Source organism: Lolium rigidum, chromosome 4 (assembly GCF_022539505.1).
Source record: "Lolium rigidum isolate FL_2022 chromosome 4, APGP_CSIRO_Lrig_0.1, whole genome shotgun sequence".
In the NCBI taxonomy this organism is placed as follows: Eukaryota; Viridiplantae; Streptophyta; class Magnoliopsida; order Poales; family Poaceae; genus Lolium; species Lolium rigidum.
In genome coordinates, this window is record NC_061511.1 from 168,857,172 (window position 1) to 168,870,526 (window position 13,355).

The 13,355-nt window shown below is 51.1% G+C and overlaps 2 protein-coding genes across 2 annotated transcripts; one reads left to right on the forward strand and one right to left on the reverse strand.

Moving 5' to 3' along the window:
• Positions 1-5,815: 5,815 nt before the first annotated feature.
• On the forward strand, positions 5,816-7,230 carry LOC124708905 (trihelix transcription factor ASIL1). Its single transcript, XM_047240543.1, has one exon. It carries the CDS (start codon positions 5,936-5,938, stop codon positions 6,911-6,913), a length of 978 nt encoding a protein of 325 aa, XP_047096499.1. The 5' UTR covers positions 5,816-5,935; the 3' UTR covers positions 6,914-7,230.
• Positions 7,231-9,262: 2,032 nt separating this feature from the next.
• Positions 9,263-12,551, reverse strand: LOC124647775 (polyadenylate-binding protein 1-like). Its single transcript, XM_047187653.1, has 6 exons — positions 12,309-12,551; positions 12,095-12,176; positions 10,483-10,553; positions 9,944-10,135; positions 9,768-9,859; positions 9,263-9,308 (listed from the first exon to the last, which is right to left on the reverse strand). Exons 1-6 carry the CDS (start codon positions 12,549-12,551, stop codon positions 9,263-9,265), a joined length of 726 nt encoding a protein of 241 aa, XP_047043609.1.
• Between the last annotated feature and the right edge of the window lie 804 nt (positions 12,552-13,355).

Sequence of the window (13,355 nt, forward strand, 5' to 3'; positions counted from 1 at the left end):
TAGTGGGATCAAATCGTACTCGTTGGGGTACGGCTTGGAATAGTCGATTGCCCTCCTTTTCGGCACCATGCCGAACTGGTCTCTCAAGATTGTACTGATCTGATCCGCGGTGATGGCTGCAGGAGTCGAACTCTGAAGATTCGCTGGAGTGGTATACTTAGCCAGCCACGCTTGCTTCTCAAGCTCTGAGCCAACTGCAGGAGTTGAGCTCTGGAGGTTCGTCGGAGTGGCATACTTAGCTAGCCACGTCTGCTTCTCAAGATCTGTTCCAGAAGTTCCTCCTGCTGTTCTAGAAGTCCCTGCTGTTGCAGTCTGGTTTGAGAGTACCCAGCTGCTGCAGTCTGGCACGTATGTGCACGTGTATCCGTGAGGGATCTCCTTAGGCGCCTCATACAAGAACCGGTAATCACTAGGGTCACCACCGATCTTGTAGACGACGTATGCCGGTGAACTCGGCACCTCTGGTGCTGCCAATGCGAACGGCAACGGTGGTCGGGACCGGAGTGGTATCTCTCCTTGGTGAGTCCCCAGAGCTGGTCCTGACGAAGAATACCGCTGGCTCATGATTTCCTGGATCACCCGAAGGGCGACACGCTCCAAAGTGTTCACCAGGCTCTCAGAATGGCGGTGCGGCGAATGAGCTACCATGAAATTAATCTCCTGACGCAGAGACCTGGTGCGTTCTTCTGAAGGGGTAGAGAGGTCCACTCCATCGAGCGCGCCTTCAGGCGAGAACCCCTTCCAACAGATGTCGTGTGAGCGGGTTCTCTGGAAAGAGCCGATGAGGTCGGCTTCGAGGATAGCTTTGACCTCGTCATACTTCTTCTTGAGCTCCTCAGTCAGATCCTCATACGTGACCGGAGTACCTTCCGCCATCTCAGATGTAGATGGCGATGCAGTTGATGTTGAAGATGGTCCCACCGGGCGTGCCAGAATGTGTTGCGGTCGGAAACCCACCGGCGAGCAGCGACGGGCAACACAGTAGAGCCGGGAGGCTTCCAGAACTGCGGCTGGCCCTGGTCCCTCGAGCGACGGCCCGCAAAGACTCGGCACGCACGTCCGATGCTGGTGCAGGGCGTGCCACCTGACCTATACCTGGTCAGGAAGGTGATGGATTTGCTTCGCTTAGTTTCCTGCATGGCATACACGTAAACATTAAATACGAGCCTCGATCGGCTCTCAGGTTATCCCGTGAATCGGCTCAAGGAGCCGATCCACCCATGATCCGTATGAGGTATACGATCACATGGTGGTCCTGCTTGATCAATATACAGCTAAAAGGACCTACGACGATTTAGAGTTTTCACCATATAATCGGAACATCCTACACGTGATTGAGCCTGGCAGCCACGCACGGTAGTAATAAACCGACCCTAGACAAGGCCTAAAAACCAACATGAAGTTGATCCCCGGAACATCTCATCTAGGGTTAGCAAACTACACCCTACGTGCTACTGGATCCTTCAACCCGTTTGCAAGGCCTAACTATGCAGATATTAAACTAATCCTTGAAGAACAAGGAGCAATCATAACGGATCGGATCTACTAAATAATGATCAAGCGGGGTGGTGTAAGGGCGGCTAGACGTCTAAGGGTCGCATGGACGAAAGCATATGATACGATGAAACAATGCTAACCCTAACACATCTATGATAACTACGTTGCTCGCCATCAACAAGGCTTCAGCACGAGCAACGCATGAACAACGAATAAACGTTATCGCCTAGATCGCAAGATGCGATCTAGGCAGCATGATGCTTACCCGGAAGAAACCCTCGAAACAAGGGGCTGACGATGCGCCTAGATTGGTTTGTGATGAACGTGATTGTTGTTTATTTCATAAACCCTAGATACATATTTATAGTCCGTAGACTTTCTAACGTGGGAATAATCCCAACCGTGCACGAGCCAAATTCTATCTAACCGACACGTATCCTACTAATTTACAGATACACGGGCAAACTAGCCTAAACTTTGTATATCTGTCTAAACCTATATTAGTGCGAAGAAATATCACAAGCTTGATTTCACCGACACGTCCCCATCAATAACGGAGGTGCCATCCGCCGCCGATTCGGACTCGCGGGCCACGAATCATGTGAGACTGAGCCGCATCAAAGCCAGATCAAACAACCCTGAATTCATTCAAATAGCCTTGATGCCTTAGAAAAACTTTGTGTGCCGTGACACCATTCAAGTTCACATATATATGACGTGAACAAAAGAGACCATGGATATCGTGCATCAAGGAACAAAACTAGTGGAACTATGATGTCATATCGTTAGATTTTTATAAGAGAAATGCAAGATTTCTTTTTAAAAATAATTATAATTATGTATCTACCATGCATGACGACTGACGAACACATGAAAGACGTAGAGATTGGTGGCAACTGGCAAGCCATAGTTTATCGCCATTTGAAAACCGAAGACTTTTTTTTGTTATAATCTCCATGATCTTTTGCTCGTGTGGAAACCATGGGACTCGTCTAAACTATAAAACAACTTGATTTTCCCTGTAAAGCAGGTAAGTATGTACTATTTGACATCGTGTTTTTTATTTTCACAGTCTTGAAATTCATGTATTTGAAAATAGTGATAAATAAAGGAGGCCATCAATACGCAACACCAAGCAAGAAAAAACACGAGAAGCAAGCTCGGAAGAGGAAGCACAAGAAAACTTGAAGATGTTGCCGCGATTGTCAATCATAGATCGATATTAAGGGGTATGGGCGGCCGGAACCGCAGATCGCTCCGGCGCTGTCGTTGTCGCCGTCGTGGGAGTGCGAAGCTGGCCACCCACCGACGATAGCCGATCCGCCACGGCAAGGCGCAGTGGGTAGACGTGGTCGCGGACAGGGATCCGGTGCCTCGCTGAAGGCAAGGCACGGTGCGCCTTGAGCCCCTACATCCACCGCTCGCTCGCATCCAACGGACATCAGCGGCCAACTCCAAAACAGTCACGGGATCTAGCAGCAGTCAACGCCAAACTAGCATCTTCCTCCTCACGCGCGCAAGGCAACGAACCCATCGATGGACGCAGGCGCTGCAGCTCCCGTCGCCAGGTCGCCGCGCTAGGAAAGGGAGAGAGAGGCTCCCGTCAGCGCGCAATAGGAGAGGAGCTGGTCCGACCGCTCCTCCATGGTGAGCTCCGGCGTTACCCACACAGGAGGACACAGCCTCGACGGCCGACCATCACGGGCGTACTGGAGCTTGCAGCCACGAGGCGGACGAGCATACATACAGAAAATTCAGTTAATTAAAGACAACTGCATACAGATACGAAATACAGACTTTGTAGCTTTTATTTTTTTTTTCGAGGTTGACGGGGGGGAAAATCCCCACCGCTTGTTGCATTCCATCGAAAGTAGCCTGGTAGGCCCATGTTCTTACAAACAGATCGAAGAGATTACAGGGGGATACAAGGGAGTAGAAGACAACAAACAGAAAGGGAGTACAAAGAGGAGGGGGGAGGTAAGCATCCGAAGCCAACCGAAGCCCCCGGGAGGCCAGCATCTCAAAGGACGACCACCATGACTTGGCAAGGCGAGCTACGGCGGCGACGAAAGACCTGCAGAACCAAGACCAAGCACAGTCGAAGGGCGTCGGATAGCCGAGACTGGGGCGACGACACCGGTGTGCCGACCCCGTGGTCGAAGGGCGTTGCAGAGTCGAGTCACCCCACAAGGCTTGAACCGAAGCAAAGTCACAACATGACGCCACTCCGAGGGCCTCGAGCCGACCGACATGGGAGGATCTCCGGTGAGAACCTCAACACCATAGGCCAACCACCCAGTGGGACAGGTAGCGGAATACGTGGAGACCAAACATGAGCATACCATGAAGCGTCACCGGCACGGTCGAAGGGCGTCGGATAGCCGAGACCGTGCGACGACACCGGTGTGCCGTCGGCGAAGCCGAAGGGCGTTGTGTCGCCGAGACCAAGCACAGTCGAAGGGCGTCGGATAGCCGAGACTGGGGCGACGACACCGGTGTGCCGACCCCGTGGTCGAAGGGCGGCGCAAGCCGAGGCCACCCCAGGACGTCAAGGTAGCTCAGCCCGAGCCACCGTGACAGCAGCCTAGCCCGGAAGGAGACGAGCCAAGGGCCGGCAAGAAGACGCGAGGCACAACTGTCCGACGCGTGCGAAGCTCCAAGACGGTGCCTCCAAAGAGGAAGAATGACACAAAGAGCGCCGTCACCTCCAGATCCGGCAAGGCACAGATCAGAGATTTCTCTTGGAGCTTGGCACGAGCGCCGGGACAGGCCGACCTCCCCCACTCAGCGAAACCACGGCCGGAGGGTGGGCACGGGCCACCGGGCGGGGAGCAGCCGCGACGCAGGGTCCAGCCCCGGACGGAGGGCGCATGGCGGGCCCCGGCCCGGTCCCTTGACCTCCACGGCCGCGAGCCGACGAGGGACGAGCTGCGAGCACGGGAGCGAGCAGCGAGGACCGGAGGAGCCTCCAAGCAAGCCCGGAGCCGGGGATCCGACGAGCCGAGCCGGGGCCGCCCGCCGCAAGCCCGGGGCGGCGCCGGCGCGAAGGAGCGGCCAGCGTAAGCCGCGAGGTGGCGGCAGCCTCCCAAGGCGAGGGGGGCAGGGGCGTCGAGGAAGCACGCCCAGGGGGCCGACGGCGCAGGCCGGCGCGGAAGGGGAAGGGGAGCTCGGGGGAGTTTGGATTTTGGGGGAGAAGACTGGGGGTGCGCCCCGCCGCCTCCGTCCGCCGTGGGACGGCCTCCTCCGGCGGCGGCGGGGGCTGTGGGCGAGGTGTGTGGAGGGGGGCTGTGGCGGCGGCGGGGGTCGCCTCGGAGTCGCCCCGCGAGCGACCCGGAGGCGGCTCACTTTGTAGCTTTTATCACTCAAATTTTTCAACAACAATCTGTTCTTACTCAATTGCACATCACATCACCAAATTCAGTACACACATTATTACTCAATTGCACATCACATCACGCAACGCAAAGGGCAGCGGAGGGAGCAGTCGGAAGTGGGCGGACGGGGCTGTGTAGGCCAGAGGCTCTTCCTTTCCCGCAGCGGCGGCGGACGTGGAACCGGTGGTGGGCGGGAGCAGCCGGAGGTTGGCGGAGGGGGAGGTCCGTGCGGCTCCCCTTCTTTCGCTGCAACGGCGGCAGAGATGCAGCCTCGCCGGCGCAGCCCGCAGTGTCGGCGGCGGGAGCAGCAGAGCTCCATCCCCTGACTCCACGCATGGAGTACTTGTTTTGTACTCTAGTTGGCCGCTGATGTCCGTTGGATGCGAGCGAGCGGTGGATGTAGGGGCTCAAGGCGCACCGTGCCTTGCCTTCAGCGAGGCACCGGATCCCTGTCCCGTGGTCGCCGCCCGCCGGTGCGCCCCGCCGTCTCCAATAATTAAGCCGGGAGAGAGGATGGGATCGGCACGCCGGCGCTGGCTGGAATCCTTAATCTGGATTAAAGAAAAAAGGAAAGGGAAACGGGCGCGGGCGCGGCCTCCGCCGAGGGAAAGGAGGTGGAGGTTACACGGCACACGGCCACGCGGCCGCGCCGGGCTGCGATAGCGGTGGGTGGTGGTGGTGGCCTCGCCTCGACTAGTGCCCACCACGGCACGGCCCGCACGACGCGGCGCCGTGCGCTGCGGTGACCCCCGATGACCCTGCCCGTGCCCGTGCCATTAACCGCCGCCCGCCCACCCGCCCGCGGCCGCGCGACGCGACAAACCCCGCCACGAGCAAAAACCACCACCGCACCACCACGCCCACGCGGCTGCCGCCTCCCCTCCACAGCCGGTCGTTCACCGCGCGCGCGGCCCACCCACCCCGCGCCAGCCAGCGGCCGAGCCAGCGCGGCCCACCTCCACCGCACCGCTCCTCCCCTCCTTATAGCCCTGACCGGTTCCCCACCTCCTCCGTTCCCAATCTCCACCACCAAACCCTAGCCGCCGCCGCCGACGACGACGACCATGTCCTCCTCATCCCTCAACCAGGACGACGCCGTCTCCTCCCCGGAGCTACCCCCGCTAGCCGCGCCAGGCATCGCGGCGGCGGCCGCAGCCGCCGCCGCCGCGGCCTCGTCCGGCGGGGGCGGGCTGGCCATCGGGTCGGGCCGGCGTCTCCCCCCACCCTGCTGGACGCACGAGGAGACCCTGGCCCTCATCGAATCCTACCGCGACAAGTGGGAGGCGCTCAAGAAGGGGAACCTGCGGGCGGCGGACTGGGACGAGGTCGCCGGCGCCGTCACCGCCCGCTGCGGCCGCTTCCCCACCGCCACCTACAAGTCGGGCGTGCAGTGCCGCCACAAGATCGAGAAGCTGCGCAAGCGCTACCGCGCCGAGCGCTCCCGCTCCGCCGGCCGCTCCAAGGGGCCCAAGTGGCCCTTCTTCGCGCTCCTCCACGACCTCGCCGGCGGCGCGCCCGACTCCGGCGCCAACCCCATCATCAAGATCCGACCCCGCGGCGGCACCTCCACCACCCCCACCCCGGCCTCCCCGTCCTCGCTCCTCTCCTCCCCGACCTCCTCCGACGAGGCGGGGCGGAGCCGGAGCCTGCACGGGCTCATCTCCAACGGCGGGGGCGGGAGCGGCCTGCGCTTCACCATCCCCAAGGGCTCGCGCACCAGGCCCGGGGCCCCGCCCCCGCGTGACCACCTTCCCACCAAGCCGGACACGGAAGAGGACCCGGAGGCGGAGGCCATGGCGGAGGTCGCCTCCGCGCTGCGCGCCGTCGGGGAGGGCTTCCTCAGGATGGAGGAGCGCAGGCTCGAGCTCTCGCTCCAGATGGAGAAGGACAGGATGGAGGCGGAGATGAAGCGCACGCAGACCATGCTCGACGCGCAGCAGCTCTTCGTCGAGGCCTTCCTCGGCAAGCACCAGCACTCGCACCACCAACACAAGAGGGCCAAGCTCGTTTCCTCATCGGCCGCTGCCATGGACGAGGATTGATTGATTGATGACTAGAGGCGCTCCCAGCTCCTCAGCTCAACTCTCTGTTGATCATGTCTGCTGGCTCTGCCTTGCTTGTTAACCTGTCGTCAGTCAGCTCATGACTTGTGATGTTTTTTTACTCTTCTTGTGCTTTGGACATGCTTAAATATAAGGAGGGCAAAGAATGTGTAGGTGTAGGATATGGCTGTGGACAGGAAGGAAGATTAGATGTGTTCAGTTGTAATCAGCGTTGTGTTTTCAGTTGCTCTTTATGGTGGGGAAATGTTTCAGCTTTAGCTTTGTTCCAAATAGTATCATTTCTTCGGCTTCTTAAAGCTGCTGCCTAATGTTATTGTGTGATTGCTTTGATAGTGCTAACAGTGGTCATCATTCTACGCGCGGATAATTTGTAATGGATGGCTTTGCTTAAATAGCTACTGTTATTGTGATCAGCGTTGTGTTTTCAGTTGCTGTTTCTGGTGGGCAAATATTTCAGCTTTAGCTTGTTCCACATAGTATCATTTCTTCGGCTTCTTAAAGCTGCTGACTGCCTGCTGTTATTGTGATTGCTTTGATAGCGCTACTAGTGGTCATCAGAGTTTTTGTAATGGATGGCTTTGCTTAAATATCTACTCTCTGAGTGGTGGTCATCATTGTACTCTCGAAGAATTTGTAATGGATGGCTTTGCTTAAATATCTTACTGTCTACTATTGTGTAATGTGGGAGTTTTATACTTCCTGCAGACAATTGGGGCCTCTTCAATTCACCATAGATATCTTACTATCTATTTTGTATGTTTCCTGCGGGAACTGAACTCCTTTTCATTTGAAATCTCTACAAATAAAAAATGCGCCAAAACCATGATAGGTTAAACCAGCTGCTGTAGCTAACACCACTGGATATCTGTTCTCCTGAACCTTTGAAATTTGTTTGTGAATTCACGAGGGTTCAGAACATAACACCATAAACCAGAGGATCAGCTTCATGAGAAGAAACTAAAACCTGTAACCATGCAGTTATCCCGCTGACAGAAAAGACCTCCACATATCAAATCTGAGATCCCAGGCAGGCGGCATGCTTTCTTGCAGAAAGGAAGTACAAAATACAGTAGAGCCGTACAGCCAAGCATCAGGCATGCTTCCTTGCTACCAACTAAAGGGATAACAAAACATGAACCAGCTAACATTTCTTTGTGAGTTCACGAGGGTTCAAAACAAAGCAAAGCACCCTAGCCAGAAGATCAGTTTCATGGGAAGAAACGAACTCCTCTGCTGCCCGTAAAAGCCTGCAATGCCCCTGCTGGCTTAAAAGGGCTCCACATATCAAATCTGATGTTGTTATGATCGGTTTGATAGTGGTAGTCATCATCATTCTACTCATAGAGAATTTGTAATGGATGGCTGTGCGCCTGTGCCTAAATATGAACCGTGTGTAATCCGAGAATTTCCAAAATTCCTGCAGGCAATTGAGGGCCACTTTGATTTGCTGGCATGCTTCATGTTTCTTGCGGGAACTGGAGTGCTTTTCGTATGAAATTTCTATGACTCATAGACTCATAGAGGCGCCAAAGCCATGATAGATTAAGAATTTAACCACATAATACTGCATACGAGTAACGGCTGAACATCAAAGACAACATAAAAATTGCATGCTGCGACTGCAACTAATTTCTATGTGAATATCTGTTGTTCTGAACCGTTAACAAATTATATGTGAATTCATGAGGGTTAAGAACAAAGCACCGTAACCATTCAATTCATCTTCATGGGAACAAACGAACTCCTCTGCTGCCAGTAAGCATCATCTTCATGGGAACAAACGAACTCCTCTGCTGCCAGTAAGCCTGCAATTAACCTGCTGACATAAAAGGCAAGTGTCAAATCTGAGAGATCTCAGACAAGCGCCATGCTTTCTTGCAGAAAGAAAGCAGAAACTCCAGCAGATGCACACATCAGGCCATCCTACTGGAATCTTACCAACTAAAGAGACAACAAAACATGAACCAACTAATGTATATTGACCATTCACTGCAAACTTCAGACCCGACTGCTTTGAACTCATCAGAGCAAGCAGAGTACATACATGACTTCACCAACTGTTCAATCTGAAAACTCGTTAACGCCTAAAGGAAATGGTATAAAATCCACCAGACCGACTGACCACAGGATAGTTCAGAACAGAGCGTCGTTCCTAAGGTACAAGGATGCTAGAATGATCGGAGGTACAACAACAAGGAGTCACAGTCTTCTAGAGTCTTTGCCTTTAACGGATGTACATCGGTGGAGCTACGGATAGTCATCTTCTGTATGATGTCACATTGGAAGTTCGCTACCAAAAAACTGAAGAGTCACAGCGACCCGGCAGAATCAGTACGGCCAGTACCTGGGTGGCCTCCTGAACCTTGGCACCCTCCTGCAGAGAAAAAACAGAGCATCAGAAAGGTCCTCTGGGAACTATTTTTGAATTTCTCTCATGTTTCGCCAATTCTCAGGCATTATTTTTGGTACAATTTTAAAAAAGAGGGGACCCCATGGCCTAAGTTCGCCTGAATGTGTGGTGCACATCTTATCAGATGCATTAGAATGACCTCCTCATGCCATTGTCATATTCTTCAAACCCCTTGATTTTGATTTGTACAATTTACGATTGAAATATTATTCTATTCAAAAGAATTTACTGGGCCTAAGCTAAATTCCCAATGGAATCAGGATGAACCACAGTTTAACGGAAAAGATCAAACCGATTCACCTCAATATTCCATAAATTCGAAGTCGTATCATAACTGAAAATACATTGCCCAAGGCCCAACGTAATATATATTATCATGTTTCTTAATTTTTGCACATCTAAGTTCTTGAAGAAACTCCTTACCCATATGTTGGATAGGGGGGATAATACGGATCATATGGGCGCCTTCCCCTAGGGTGATTCATTCCTGGAACATTTGTTCTTTTTGGACACACCTACATATGAAGAAAACACAGTTAATGTTAAAAAAAATAAAAAATAACAGTGAGTGCACTTTTTTTTAAAGATGCATTTTGAACCTTCAACCGACGCTCATGTAGTTCTGTATCATTCAGCAGGAGAGCATTTTGGACTGCCTCAACTTCAAGAAACTCCACATAAGCATATCCTTTGGGATAACCAAAATTGTCTGTCAAAATTGTAACCCTGCTGACAGTTCCACAATCTTCAAAATGCTGCTGAACTTCCTCTGGCAAACAAGTATAGTCAACCTGAAGCAAGGTGGCAAATAATTTAGTTAATAACAGACGGAGTGAAGTAGCTATGATTTATTCAATGCCGTTTTAAATGAATTTCAAGAGAAGTACTTGTCTTCAAAAGAGAAAATGAGGATACAATGAACGCGAGGAAATGGTGATGGTAAAATAAAGAAAGACAGTGTCAACTCAACACAGTCAAGAGTTCATGAAAAGCGCTCCCCTGAAATCCAGATTCCTGGACTAAAGAAATGACAAATGCAAAACTTTCTGGTACTGTGTGCTACTAGATATTGGAAAGTCCTTCATGGAAATGCTTGAATTATTTTGGTATAAGTAGAAAAAAATAGAAAAATACTCACATTTCCAACATAGATGGAGCGAGCATCCACCTCTGACTTGTCGAATGCGGTTGCCTCTGCAGCTGGATCTTCTGGGGAAACGGACCAAATGAGCAAAACGTGTAAAAAGATTATTGTGCTTAATCGATAACTGAAGGTCATTACTTCATTCAGTCATCAAGGTGGTTCAAAAGAATGAAATAACGGCATACAGAATCAGGCACAAAAGGAGGAGGATGCCAATTAGAATCTTTAAAAAACATCCATGTTTATATTGGTAACTGTAGTAATTAAGTAAATATGCAAAGGTTGAGACCTGAAGTGAATTCGCAATCGTGTACACCATCATTTTCAAATGCCGAATATGTGTACATTCTAAACCACATCCTTGTATATTTTTCTTCGCAGTCAGCAGCATAAGCAAGCACCAACCAATGATAAAAATTACAAGCATTAACTTCCGTTGCGTTATCAGTTTATATAAACCATGCTTTTTATAGAACATTGACATCAACTAAACGCCATATGGTGACGTATGTTTAAAGGTTTGGCATTGATACCCAATTTTGCAAGTTGAAAATAATAAAATAGGACACTGCACACAACGCACACGTAGGACATAATCATATTAAATGCATTACTTGGCAATGGCAATTTCCAAATAAATCCCAGCTGGGGAAGAAAATATATCATGAACTTATTTTCAGTGCTAGATATAAGTAATAAGCATTGCGTTATTATCGCAAATCAGGTTTCTAAACACATCCTTCCTAATTTACCAAGCTAACGACTGAATTCCATGTAAACACACCAGTAACATTTGGGGAAATGTGGATGCAGGATGAGGGTGATGACTGATGACTTGATAATGCTCCATAGAAGTGGAATAGTTGGTCACAGGAAATAAAATTCTAACCGTTTCCAAATAGTAAACCCGACAATTTGCGAAAAGCGCGCAAAACGACAACGGTATAGCTACACCACAAACATAATCCATGATGTGGCCAAGCAAGCCTAATTAACTAATGCACCATTAGTATAGCAAATCCAAAAGACCCCTATTACAAACGGCAGCCATGTAGCCGCCTCGGAGGCGGCACACCGCCACCCTGCTACTTTGGGCGCGTAGGCGGCTGCCTATCCCATGATTAGGCGCCGCCGCCACCCCTGCCTGGCTACCACCTTTTAGAAACCCCTGCCTGGCTACCACCTTTTAGAACATTGCAACGATCCTTAAGAATGCTATTCAAATGCATATTACTTGTACAAACAACAGAGCAAATGAAATGAACAAAGGCACAATGCTGAAAGATCCACCCGCCCATGACCTACAAATACTGGACTGTTCTGGCTACCAGCCTGACAGAACTCTTCAGAAACTAAGAAACTAGTACCGTATTGAGCATTGGCTGAATTTTTTTTTTCGAACCATGAGCATTGGCTGAAATTAATCCGATCACCTGGCGACAGCATTCGACGAGCCGAATCCCACATATCAGATGACAGTCTGACATCCAAGTAACAGGGGGCTCAGTCTGGCATGCATCCAGCCGATTTCATTCCAGGGACAAAACAAACGAAGCGCTAATACACAAGCAAGTGGAGACGACGCTAGCTGCTAAATAGATTTTACCATGGGACACGGCGGCCGTGACGGCGGGCAGTATCTCCTGCTCCTCCATCTGCCGCAGCCTCCTGCGCATCTCCTCGATCTCCTGCACACACCGCCATACCCTATCCTCGTGAGCATCGGACAAGATGAACCCCAGGAACTCGAACCCCTAAAACGCTCGGCAAGAGGCTACGCGGCGAGCTCTAAAACGCATAAAACACGCACGAACGCGCACCTGGTTCTCGGGGGAGAGGTTCAATCCGTCGCTGCCACTCGCTCCGCCGCCGTTGTCTCCGGAGGTAGGGTAGTTCTCGCCGTCCTCGGTGGAGGAGGCGCGATTGTCCTTCCCGGAGGTCATCTCGCCGACGCCGCCGCCGCTAGCGTTGGTTCGCTTGCTGCTCTCTTCCGTTACTCTTCTTGTCCGGGTGATGACTAGCTGCTGTCGTGGCTTGGGCTGGTTTCGGAGATACAGGGGCATATTGGTCAACAAAAAAAGCATTTAGGCATGGTCAAAAACTCTTGGGAAAAAATTAGGGCATACTCTTTTTTTTTTGAGAAAAAATTAGGGCATACTCCACACGATGGATATCTACCAGGTATTAAATTTTCTACATTCAAATTCAAATTCAAATTCTTCTCAAAGCTCATGAAATAAAAAGAACAAATCAGTATATATAGATAGTACCAAATTCAAATTTGGATCGAATAATACCACATTGGTACTATTATTTGACATTTTTATTCGTTTAGTTGTGAGTTGAATTCAGAATTGAAATTTAAGACACGGTGAATATATGTTGTGTCAATAACGTAAAAATAGAAAGAAAAAAATGTGATAATTAAGTACTCCCTCCTTCTCAAAATAGGATGCATATAGTTTTTTCTCAAATGCAAACTTTTAAAAGTTTGACCAACTATTTAGAAAAAATGTCAACATTTATAGTTTGTCCGCGGAGAGGGCTGCATCCTTGTGGACGCCCTTCCCGGCGGCGACAACAAGAGATCCAGGTCTTTTGGCAGCCGGAGCTCGACCTAGGACATGGTGCTAGGTATGGAGGCACTGCCGATACTTGGGGTGGTGACTACGGAGACTACCTCAGGCGTCGTGAACACTACCAGGCCATGGCATCATGCTAGCTAGCAGGGAAGGACGGAGAGGAATGACATTTTTTGCAAAAAGAAAAAACCCTATGTACTAAAATTTCTTGTCCTGACTATCGGATCCGGCTAATGCCACATCATCAACTACTCCTAACTGCGCACGACGGTCATCTTCGGTGAT

What these genes read in the sequence shown, in the direction of transcription:
- LOC124647775 (XM_047187653.1), bottom strand. Translation starts at nt 12,551, where the DNA reads ATGCCCCTGTATCTCCGAAACCAGCCCAAGCCACGACAGCAGCTAGTC. An exon ending in ACCTCTCCCCCGAGAACCAG is followed by an intron (nt 12,177 to 12,308) that starts GTGCGCGTTCGT and finishes CGGTGTGTGCAG; the next exon opens with GAGATCGAGGAGATGCGCAG. An exon ending in CCCCCCTATCCAACATATGG is followed by an intron (nt 9,309 to 9,767) that starts GTAAGGAGTTTC and finishes TTTTCTCTGCAG; the next exon opens with GAGGGTGCCAAGGTTCAGGA.
- LOC124708905 (XM_047240543.1), top strand. Translation starts at nt 5,936, where the DNA reads ATGTCCTCCTCATCCCTCAACCAGGACGACGCCGTCTCCTCCCCGGAG.